The following is a 12,133-nucleotide window of genomic DNA, read 5'->3' as shown; positions in this document are numbered from 1 at the left end:
AGGAGGCAAGACTTACAGCATCTAATGTCGTCTGTGTCAGTGAATAGTACAAGATGTGAGTGATGGCTTTTGTCTGCCGAAGAGCAGCAAAAATGTTGGCTACTGAGCCTGTACCTTGTGGAATGTTGACCTCTACCACATTGTGATGTTTATTCTGTGGACACAGAGTCATGTTAATATTGAATATAACCTCAGCTAGTCCAGAACTAAAGTTTACTTAACACTGATTTGTCCCATGCAACAAAAGGGCTAGGCAGATTGAAAACTTATGCAGCATACAAATTATGACTGCAAGAAATGTAATGCAACTTAATAAAATGAATTTATGCATAATTACAGGAAATGAATTAAAGAGTTCTAAAATGTACTGTGTAGAAAAAGAACATATTTCAATGACTTCTGTAACAAGAGATTTAAAACCAAGGAAAAATGTTAAAATCAATTTCAATTTATCAACTAGTTAATGAAATCAAAGTAATGAAGCACCATTCTAACACAAAACAGAAAGACAAATTAAAAACCTACCTTTATTCGATTACGGACTTTGATGACTGACCCAGGGAAATGAGAGAGGAAAATATCAGCAACACTGAAGTGATTCAAGGAGAGGCCATGCTGGTGTAACATTAAAGTGTAGCCATCTCCAAACCTGCCAGTCAAAGAAGCAAGCATGTGCATGAGTACCTGTAGCTCATGAACTTCATACAACTTTATGAATCCCTTGGGATAGCTATTAAGTGGCAAATTATGAATATACATTAAGATATAGGTCTGTAACAGATACATGAACTATCATAATGTTGGCAAGGACTACATTAGTTTTTGGGGAAGGGAACAACTGAGTGGTTAGAACTCTGACCTTCCAGGCCAGTTTTTCCTGCATTTAAATTATATCAACAACCAAGTTGGCTATTTCTCTTTCTTTTGTCCATGTATTACTTTATAATTTTTCTTACAACATATGCAAAGAACTCAAAAACTGAAAATCAGGCCATATAGGTTGCATGCACCTACTCTTTTAGGCTGAAGGTACCTGTGTTAAGTGAGATGATTTAAAAAAAGAAAATCTTGATATCTTAAAACCACTTACTTGTTTTTAAGTTTCTGTGGGCTTCCGAGACATTTTAGGTGGCCGTTGACCATGATGGCCAGCCTTGAGCACAGTGAATCACATTCATCCATGCTGTACAAGAAACAAATCTCGTATTAAATAATGACTGATAGTTCGGAAATGGCAAATACAATTTGCCCAATAAATAAAGCTTGCATCAGATAATAAATCTATTTCTAAAATATATAATACTGTGTATAACTGCAGAAGAAAGGAATGTATAAACATTGATATCATTTTGGGAGTGGAGGGCATTGCACCTCTTCAAGGATTTACCATGCCTGCAGGTATCACCACTACAAGACTTAAAGTCTGCAAAACACAATTTTTCAGTTATCTAAGTGTGTATCTGGGTTTATATATGTGCCAGTTCATAAGTATCAATGTAGAATTAGCCTTTTTCAGGATTTATAAACCCAAGACAAACATTCAGAGAAAGTACAGATTCTGTCAACCTTTATTATCCAAAAAAAGCTTGAAGAGGTACCACCTTTTGGAATCATAACAGACAGCTGTAGATATCTTTCATCTCACCAAAAGGTTTTTCTGACAACACTTGCGCACAAGGTCATTCCGAATAAAACATGTGCTCACCTGTGTGATGTGAGGACGACTGCCTGCCCTCTTTGAGTGGCTGCAGTAATGCACTTCCAAGCTAAACGGCGTGTTCCAGCATCCATCCCAGTTGTGGGTTCATCCTGTTTAACACAGTAATTTTTATTAGTGCCAAAAGCACCTGTGCTGTATGCATGCAATGGATACAGCACTATAGCTATAAAGCTCCACAATGCCCAATTAAACTGCAGTAACCATGGAAATGTGGATGAATCATTTGGTAAAACATTTTTCATCAGCTGGCCATTACAATCCATGAAATTTAACCATGAAATTACAGTTTTGCTCAGCTGGTTTTTTTAATCTCCTCTGTTCTTTCTTGATCCTCATCTGTATTACTTACAAGTAGCAAGACTTTTGGCTCTCCTAGCAAAGCAATAGCAAGCGATAGCTTGCGTTTAGTCCCTCCACTGTAAGTGTGAACTGCTTTGCATGCATGGCTTTCCAAATGAAGACTCTTCAGCTGATCAGCAACAATCTACAATGAGATTCATTGATGTTTCATTTATTTCACTGAATTCAGTGGCTTATCATGTAGTTTTTCAGCGTGAACAATGTCCTTTTTTTTAAAATGGTGTTCATTTTAACTTTTCTTAAATTTTGCACCTGCAGGTGTGAATGTCTTCATAACTACAGCTCAACTGCATCGATTCATCTGTATTGAATGAATTAAATTGCATGCAATGTTCAAGTCATCCCATCATCTTAGGCTCATTTGCAGTCCTGCATAATTAATTCATTGTGTTCCTATTTAGCATGCAATGTCTAAGTAATTCTGTCATGCAAGGATTATTTGTCATGCTGCATACTATCTTTAGGTATTTTTTCCACCAAGATTCACAGTGTGTTGCCAGCGATGATTATCTCTGAGAAAAATGTTTAAAATTGCTCATATTTCTAAGAACCTTCTCAGAAAATTCAACAGCTCTCAGAAAGTGGTCTTCACAAGACCTAGCTCACCCGCTTTGCCTGCTCCCTGTTGAATCCATGCAGTCTGGCATGGAACAGTAAAGTTTCCTCCCCAGTCAGATACCTGTCAAGAGCATCCTCTTGAGGGCAGTAGCCAACCTCTTGACCCAAGCATCTGAGTTCACAGACACTGAACAGAGAATCAAGATAAATGAAGTGTATCACGTCTGAGCTCATAGGCACTGAACAGACAGTCAAGAGAAATAAAATGTCTTTACACATCACACATGCGGCCCGATGCTCCTCAAGGAGTAACAAGGAATAAACAACACTCATCACACTGTGAGACTATTAATGAGGACTGATTCTTACTAAAAATTATTTCAAGTGCTTTGCAAAATGCCAACATAATGTGATAATGTGATAATCAACACTGTGATAGAGGACTTTACACTTGAAAAAATGTCTTGCTGACATTGATGAGGAGCAGCTACAGTGTGTGATATCCACGTATAAAGCATATGTCTGCATATTTAGCATGAAATTTGTAAATAGCCCACACAGTGTTCACAGTGTGTTACTGGCACTTTTGTGCTATGCCTAGCTAAGCAAGCAACACAAATTTGCAGGAAATGGCAGATAAACAGCCATGAAAAAAGTGCTATAAAAACAAAACAGATTAATGAATTAACACAATCATTCTCAAGTAAACAAAATATTCTCAAAATATTCTTTAAAATAAAAACTGAAAAGAGCAAATAAACTCACTGGGATTCTGAGTACAAACATTAAATGAATGTAACATTTCAAAAGCATAAACAACCATGTGGGTGGTGCTTCTCAGACAATAATAATTATCATGGTATCAATAGGAAAATAGTTCTGATAGAAATTAGAGAAAAAACCCCAAGAAAAATGGAAAGAAAAATCACAAAATCTGGACATCAAAATCTTAAATAAATCTATGGTCAGTTTGAAAATAATAGCTTAAAGAACTTGAGAAGATGAGTACAACTTACTTCTTTCCATTAATAAAGACTTGACCTCCAGAAAGAGGTGAATCGCCAGTCAGCATTCTGAAGGTGGTGGTTTTGCCAGCTCCATTCACTCCAAGCAAGCCAAAGCACTGATGAACAATGTTATGGAACAACTCTTTAGAACATTCACTGCCATGGCAAGGGTGTCTTTGCTTGCCCAGCAGTATTCTTATTTGTTTTGTGAAATTGAATCTTCCATACTTTCACCTGAGTTTGCTAAAAGTTTGTTAAGAAGGGCTTTAATAACTCCCAGATTTTTCAGCAAATGCTATATCAATGTTCTGAGCTCTTCCAAACAGATAAACATGGTGGTTTAGTGAATTGGTATCTGTGTGGTTGGGGAGGGATGTATACTTGTATATGCAGGTCTAACATATATATGTTTCTATGATTGTGAAAGCTTATAAAGAATCTTATAACGACACCCAACAAAAATTCTACAGAAAAAAAAATCAGCAAACTTTACTGAAAACTTACCTCCCCTTTTCCAACACCAAAACTGACATGGTTGACAGCACAGAACTTCCTCAATCCATGTCGATAGACCTGCAAATGGCAATGTTTCATGTCTCTCTACAGAAATTGAAACTAGAAGACTGATTAACACAGGCCAAATCAGCAAATTAACAATACATCAAGAGCCCTTTCCTTTTTTCCCCCTAGATAGGGGTCAGGTCCAACTCCACTGTAGACATGTATTTATAGACATATATAAACACACATATATAACAGAGAGGTTGAGGAACTGAAAGAAGCAAGGAAAAGGGGTGAACTGACAAAGACAGATGCAGATTTATTATTATATACAGATAGAACCACGAATGAGTGTAATCTAATTCATACTTTGCTTAAACTCTGGATGATTAGAGCATCATCTGTAAGTTGGGTGCGAACTCTCTCCTGTTCATTATACACATCCTCATCCTCTTTTGGTGGGTAGGTCATCTCACGAGTCAGGCTGTAAAAAGAAAGATGCAAATGAACTGAAAGATCGAGTCGCTGTAAACAACCAATGAATGTCTGATCCTTTTGAAGTTAAATTTGGTGTTCTTCAAAGATCTTTATTAGGATCTCTTCTTTTCTCTATATACATAAATCAGCTTCCTCTCCACATATCCCAATTCCCAATCATGTGAAATGTTTGCAGACGGTACCACAATACATGCACACCACCAACGGACTGAGCCACTTGCTTCCTTTCTACAGCCGAGTGCCGACGAGCTTATGTCTACCAGGTGTCAAGAATTAAACATTTCCTAGACCCTCACATAAGAAAATTCTTTTATACAACACATTCAGTCAACCCTTGACTATGACTTCAGCCTTTAGGACTCCTCTAGTGGAACTTCCATGAAACCTCTAGCAAGTGTTCAAAGGTGAGCATTTAAAGCAGTTTAACTAAAACCAAAAAAACAGTCAAATGACTTTGCCTCACTGAGTGTCTTATCTGTGACAGACTAAAATTCAACAAATGCATCTTCATTTATAAAATGCTCATGGTAAACTGTCTCCCAGACTCTCTTTGCTATTTTCTTCCAATAACACTCGAACCTCTCTAAAACTTAACATTCCCGTTCCTAGAATAGATCTTTTCAAATCAAGTCTGACATACTCACACACACACACACAAAAGGCATAAATTTAGGCATAAACACAGTTGTACAAAACAATAATTGAAGGAAGAAAAATAGTTTAATAAGTATAATACTACTACTCACCTAAGAGCACGCTTCTTGTGAGAGTTGATGAAGTAAGATAGGAGAAGGAAGACAAACCCTTCTATTGCCAATGCTACAAAGTTCCATGCAAGAAGTTTTGTGGAAAATGGGTTGACGTAAGTGTCCTCACCAAAGTGAGCCAGCACTGAGTACTGCAGCTGGTTGGTTACAAGATCCACAAGGCCATTGGTCAGGCAAAATTGTGGGAAGATCAAGAGCACATACTTCAAGACATCATAAACTGTCTTCATTCCCTGGAACGGACAATATATCCTGATTAGTAAAATGCATCCATAAATCTTACAAAAATCAAAATAAAACACAATGATAAATAATAAAATGAAAATGACAAGGGGAAAACTAAAAGGCTGCTCAAAGTAGGACAAAGAACCACAGCTTGGAAATTAAGCAGCTAGCTAACAAACCTCTTTATACTGCAGCAAATTGATGACAAACAGGATGATAGTGGTGATAAGTCCGATGAAAACGTTGCAGCAAAAGAGCACGAGATATGCAGCTGATGCACTCTTGAACAATCGAAGTGTACAGTACAAGAGAGGAATGATTGCCCACCTGTACATAGATAAAACATTTCTTCACACATTCAAGAAACATTGCTTACCTAAAGACAGACTTTCCATAGTTTTTATTTGTTGCCCCCCTTCCTTTCTAATTTTCATTTGTCTGGAATAGTATTATAGGACAGGCAACATGGGAGGAGGGGGAGGATGCTTAAATGCAATAAGTGTCAAACATGGATTGCAAGAATACACTGAGAATCCAAATAAAGCACAGGACATGACAAGTAACATTGATCTTTTACTAATGGTGCAGCATGTCTTACCCATACAAGAAGACCAAGAGGGCAAATGCACCCAGATTACTTCTTGCATAGTACCCATCGTTCTTGAACATGGCAATTATTGCCACCATCAGCCCCACCATAATGGTGTAAATGAGCTGAAACAAATCAAAGGTCATAGGATACAAAATTTATATTTTCATTTAAACATTAGCACATTTAAATTTACATCTTCCTCAGTTCAGTATAATGTTTTTAATAAGTTTTATGAAAGGTTTCTGCATAAATCCACGAAAACCAACAGAACAATAAATAAACATGACAGTATTATCAGTCTACAAAGACTGTCTCTCTGTGGAAATAACTGGCGTTCATTCACAAAAGCATTTTCAAAATTTCCAATGAGGAACATGATCTTTCTGCACAACAGTCAACATACCAAGTCCCAAAGTAACGAAGCCGTCCAATACAAGATCACTCCTACACCACTTAGTGACTGCAGATGGCGCTCATGGCTGATACATTCATTCATCAGGTACATCATGAAACCGCTGACGATGAAACTCAGTGCCAGCAGAACAATCATGGCAATGCCAACATCAGCAGCATGGCCAACCCTAAGGAAACAAAACAAGTAAATTCATTTGTAAGCCTACATTAGATGACCACAGACCCAGACTCAGTTTCACTATTGGTTTTTTTTATTTTTACCATTCTGAAACAGAAGACCAATCTCCTAATTTACCATTAAGATGGGATCAAAGAGGTTCAACAGTTACCAAGATTTTCATAGAGGTAAACTTCTGGGCTATTCTGTTTTAACTCATTTGCATCAGAAAATACAGTGTGTATCCTCCGTTTATTTTTTTCCTTCCAACCCCTCCATTGCAACCCTACAAAAAGAAAAAAGGTGATAGCTCTATTTTGCTCATTGTTGTCCCGCAGCGAAGAGAATTTCTTCGCTTTTCATACTCACAAGGTGTCTGTTGTTAGCTGTTCTGTGTTCAACATGAGGGGATGATTGAAAAGTGTGATACCTGAAAGTCATTAATGCAATTCAGGTTAAAAAATATAAATAAATGTTTTAAATAGACAATGGTTAAACAAACAGCTCTGAAATTTTACTGCTTTTCTAAAATCAGCAACAAAAATTTAAAAAATACAAATATGCAAAACAATTAATATTTTCATGGTGACAATGGCTTGAGGACGATGGAGGTTGGACCTCCATATTAAATTACCAAACCCTTTATTTCATTCTGTATACATCTTCCAGTCACTCCAGTGCTAACCAGCATGTCATATCCAGGGTATCCCAGACATATCACTTACATACTTTCCAAAGGCATTTACATCTTAGAATACTTGATGAATATCTGCATACACTCTAATCTTAAAACTTGAATATCTTTCCCCCTTTTCTTTTCTATTATTCCCAACATTCAGCTACCAGCACAAAAAGAGATGCTTTATCTGATAAGCAGCTTTTTATCAGACGTACCATATTCTGATGCATTGGAAATGGCAAAAGAACGCAAAAGATTGTTGGAGAAAGCATTGTAAAATGATGGCATTGCATGGTAACCCTTGTTATTAAACCACACACGGTATGTTGGAATTTTATTTTTCTCAGGATCTGATGGCTTCTCAGCCGTCCAACCACCAAATCTGAAAAATAAATATTTAGAGTAGAGCTCACAGGCATCTTAATAAGTGCTACAGAATCAGAGATTTGGTAATGAACCTAGAAAATTACAGTTTAAAATAATGTAGTCCAAATTTAAAATGATTCAGCTTCCCAAAATGAAAAAGAATGAAATCTTATGATAACAGAACTCAAGCACCCAATCACTACCTTCAACTCCCTGTAACCTATGTAACGGTAATATGGTAGTCACCTGTTTTCTGCATATTTGTAAGACGACAAGAGAAGGTACTGGTCAAGGTCTTTGCCAGTCAAGTTTTGCAGGTAGATATCTGGTCGTGACAGCATTTGCATAACATTTTCATCTTTAGTTCCAGAGACACATGTATACGTCGTGTCCCTGCATGTGCAGGACTGCTCCATCTGTCCTGAGGACTTGAATCCACTTGGTTCAAAACACTTGTGTGTTATTCTAAGTGAAAAGACCACAGCATTATGTAGTGTAAGAACACAGTTTCATGTAAAACTAAATGTTTCAATGTAGTTTCTCTGTATAAAGAAACTCACAATTACCATTTTGAGAAAGTGATGATCATAAAATTTACAACAATCACTGCAAGAACTACAGATTGAGAACTTCTTGCTACAGGCGTGAATGTCTTCCAAATGAATGATACCTTACTTGAATAATAATAATAAAGGCATTTAAAAGATGTTTAAATACTTTTAATGGATAATAATAATTTCACCCATTCTGTTGAAAAAAAAAAGCAGAGATCACAAACACCATGACGGCATGTGTGCAAATACATTCAGAATCAACTAAATATTTTTTCTTGTGAGGAGGCCATGTTTTATTTTGATATGCAGGCCCTTACCCTGGGTCATAGTCTCCCATGCATGTGGTGCCCACACCTGGAGGATCTTTCACAAGTGTCTCCATGAACTGATTGCCTATGGGTACTTCACTATTGTCCCTGTCAAAAGAACAATATCTTACAGAAGTCATATTATATTGCCAGTCTTTTTTTTCAAATAAGTAGAAGCATACCACTTTCTTCAAATTCCTAACCTCTAATAACTCATATATTTTCAGGTTTAAAATCTTAAGGGAAGAGACAGCACAAAAGTTTTTTTTACTGGTAACACATTGCATATGCTGTTTTAGGTTGCAGCTAAAACTGCATACCTTGAGACATTTTACTCTTGAGATATGCTAAAATAATTAATAAAATAAAATAGTAAATTGTGAAATACCTCATTCTAAATCTACAAAATTTCCTTTTAACAATCTGAAATTTATAATGACATCAGACGTCAAATATAATTTGTTTGGAAGAAGTTAAAAGCATGTAGTTATGTGACCCTGGAACAATTCCTTCTAGGACAAATAAATGCTCTTTGGAATTAACATAGAAACATTTCCTACTATCATGCACTGCCCTGTTAACAAGAATAAAAATGATCACAGTTATGGCCACAATTCCTGGGCTAATTACTCACTGAAAGAAAGCAAAATTATCTGGTGAGTACAAAGCTGGATCCATGATAAGGTTTGGCATTTCTGTGGCATCAGGTCGCAAGAAAGTGAAACCCATGGCTGCTGCAAATGCTAGTAGTGGTAGGATGACAATTGTGATGGCCATCCGCCAGTTACGACGGTAGTGGTGGAAGCGTTTCAGTATCAGAGTCCACAACTGCTGGAACTTGAGACCAAAGCCAGTCACACTTGGTTCCATTCTCACATGGCTTGACTGAATAAATGTGTCTGAAAGTGATCAAAGTAGTATAAGAAAACCTCCTGGAAAAATTAAATCATAGCTAAATCCAACCATCTGACCAACTGAATCTCCAAACAAATCAGTGTTTTAATTTTAAAAAATGTTTGCATTTAAACCTGAAAATTTATTCGAAATAAAAATTTACCATTTAAATGCTTGATTTAACTTCATTGTCTTTACTGTCAAGCAAGAAAAAAAAAAAACCAACAAGAAATTTGTAAAATTCTAGCTCTTAAAATGCTCACTCTTGCAAAGGCATACTGATCACCAGTCGTTCCTAAAAGGAAACAGCCATGGAAATAGTCAGTTGGACTTAAATGATGGATACTGATGTTCTGAATTATTTCTGCTCAGATTGTCATGTTTCAAAGGAATTATTTACTTACAACTGTGTCTAAAAGACATAGGCTGCTTCTTGAAGACCACTATGTTTCTGTTTTCATAAAAAATTGTTCTAATTCATGATGCAGGATGTAGGCATCATTTGACAAGAAAAGCAGCATCTCTTATGCCCAGCTCCTCCCCTCATTTAAGTCCAAATTCCTATTTCACCTGCCATTCCACTTTAACTCACTCTCACTGTCTGTTGAGATGGATTCGCTGTCTGTAGAAGAAGCCATGCTACTTGCTGTTAAAGAAAGATCACCACTATTCTCTGCTGTGATTTTTAGGAAGACCTACAAGAAAAAAAAGAATTTCTGTACAGATAAATCATTCCAAACCTTTTGAAGTTGATGAAGAAAAAAAAGAAAACAACAACAACAACAACAACAACAACAACAAAAAACAACACAGAAAGAACTATGGAAAATGAGCATTACTGGTATCTCTGTAACTTTTATTAAATTTCCACAATGCATAGATGTCTTAATTCCTTTTTAATATTCTCTACACACCAAAATATCCTTTTGGGAGGAGGGTAGTATAAGTATAGAAAGTAAAATACTAATACATATCAAGGTATAAAAATCAAATCAAATCAAATCAGACTTTATTGTCTGTCAAGGATACCCAAGACAGAAATTTGTCTTTTGCTCACAAAGGCAGGCATACATACATACAGACAGGTATTCTTTGCTTTGAAAATCTGTTTAGAAAACTGCAAGGCATTTTAATAAACAAAAGGGACATCAAAGCAAACAGCAATACTGAGCAGGTGAAAATTCTAGGAAGAGTGTGTGAACAGATTAAAATTTATATTTATCATTGAGACTTTTCTGACACAACAGTTCATTCATTTTCTTTCTTCGGCTTACTTCTTCAAGTGTTGTGTTGGAAATGCCGTAGTTGAGAACGCCCAGCTGATAAGCCTGTGCATCCAGCTGATGGAAGAAATGGTAGAGGACCTCATCATCTGATTCACTGTGTGGCAGGCGGACTGTAAGCTCTGTGCCAACAATCTCCACAACAGTGGCATGAGGTATCCTGGACTTGATGAATGTCATCAGCTGTGTTTGTTGGGTGGACGCTGTCATCAGCAGGCCACGAATTCAATGTGAAAATGTGAGAAAGCTACAATATTATATTCTCTTTTTACATACTTTTTTTAAGTTCTTGGCCAGACAATTTTCAATTCACTGTACTTCTACCGTTGATATAGATACCAGATAATATTTATGACCACTTGATTCACATTCTCTTAATTTAAGCTACCATCACTAATATCATCAAGATCATGCAGATGAGGATGAGTGTATAGCAGTGAAATACACAGGTTGATACATAAGGCATGACTAAAAGATGCAGAGAGGTTGACAATGACGATGATGATAATAATACTGCTTGCTTCAATCCATTTTATTGTGAACATAAAGTCCATGCCATATTAAACGTCTTACAATGTATGAACTTTCTGTAAGTATACATATCTCTATCCAAAAAAGAGCTACCATAACACCTAGGATCATCAGGGAATGAAACATTAAGCAGAACACAAATGAGACCCTCCACCAGCTTTCAGTTATTCTAGAACTTTATCAATGGATTGATGATCTGGAAATTAAACCTGAAAGAGCAGACCACATTTCTAACATTCTAAATAAGTAAACATTAATTTGAAAATGCAAGTTACATTTGGAACAATATGATTAGGTACTCACATTCTATGCTGGATGAACTTGAAGATGTGGAGGCCTTTTCATCAGTCTAGAGAGGAGGGAACACAGACATGAAACCTTTTAAATCTTTTCATGACTCATCAGGACAGCACAGATGCTAATTACTGAACGCATGACTCCTTCTCTGTATTTGAGATACAAGCCTACAAACATCAATGTTCTTTGAAAGGGGTAAAAATTGTCCTAGTCATGCAAGCCTGCAGTAAATCCTTATTAATCTGTGATCAATGTCAACATAAGCATATCCATATACAGTCTGCCTCTTGGGTTTTTATTACTATACATGGTAATGTCTGCAGAATGTTTGTTGAGAAGGAAAAAGAATTGCTTTACTCAGATTTCAGTAGTGTGTTGAACTGAGCTCAGCCAAAGTTGTTTTTTTATAAAAAAAATAAAGT

At 36.4% G+C, this 12,133-nt stretch overlaps 1 protein-coding gene across 3 annotated transcripts in view; it reads right to left on the bottom strand.

Annotated features, from left to right (window-relative positions):
• The window catches only part of LOC112557451, an 89,213-nt gene that overhangs the window by 2,926 nt on the left and 74,154 nt on the right, over positions 1 to 12,133 (bottom strand). For all 3 annotated transcript variants that reach the window (XM_025227440.1, XM_025227358.1, XM_025227524.1), the window contains exons 100-120: positions 11,718 to 11,763; positions 10,875 to 11,086; positions 10,193 to 10,295; positions 9,341 to 9,605; positions 8,716 to 8,814; positions 8,091 to 8,309; positions 7,694 to 7,860; positions 7,169 to 7,229; positions 6,632 to 6,809; positions 6,235 to 6,350; positions 5,816 to 5,963; positions 5,391 to 5,644; positions 4,516 to 4,630; positions 4,150 to 4,218; positions 3,655 to 3,761; positions 2,687 to 2,825; positions 2,070 to 2,204; positions 1,706 to 1,809; positions 1,091 to 1,183; positions 526 to 649; positions 17 to 154 (exon numbers count right to left, since the gene is read on the bottom strand). In XM_025227440.1, the coding sequence (XP_025083225.1) occupies positions 17 to 154; positions 526 to 649; positions 1,091 to 1,183; positions 1,706 to 1,809; positions 2,070 to 2,204; positions 2,687 to 2,825; positions 3,655 to 3,761; positions 4,150 to 4,218; positions 4,516 to 4,630; positions 5,391 to 5,644; positions 5,816 to 5,963; positions 6,235 to 6,350; positions 6,632 to 6,809; positions 7,169 to 7,229; positions 7,694 to 7,860; positions 8,091 to 8,309; positions 8,716 to 8,814; positions 9,341 to 9,605; positions 10,193 to 10,295; positions 10,875 to 11,086; positions 11,718 to 11,763 (2,892 nt within the window). The remainder of the gene's footprint in view (positions 1 to 16; positions 155 to 525; positions 650 to 1,090; positions 1,184 to 1,705; positions 1,810 to 2,069; positions 2,205 to 2,686; positions 2,826 to 3,654; positions 3,762 to 4,149; positions 4,219 to 4,515; positions 4,631 to 5,390; positions 5,645 to 5,815; positions 5,964 to 6,234; positions 6,351 to 6,631; positions 6,810 to 7,168; positions 7,230 to 7,693; positions 7,861 to 8,090; positions 8,310 to 8,715; positions 8,815 to 9,340; positions 9,606 to 10,192; positions 10,296 to 10,874; positions 11,087 to 11,717; positions 11,764 to 12,133) is intronic.

This window comes from Pomacea canaliculata, linkage group LG1 (genome assembly GCF_003073045.1).
Source record: "Pomacea canaliculata isolate SZHN2017 linkage group LG1, ASM307304v1, whole genome shotgun sequence".
NCBI lineage: Eukaryota > Metazoa > Mollusca > Gastropoda > Architaenioglossa > Ampullariidae > Pomacea > Pomacea canaliculata.
The sequence above is the reverse complement of the archived record's forward strand: the minus strand, read 5'-3'. Positions and strand labels throughout refer to the sequence as shown.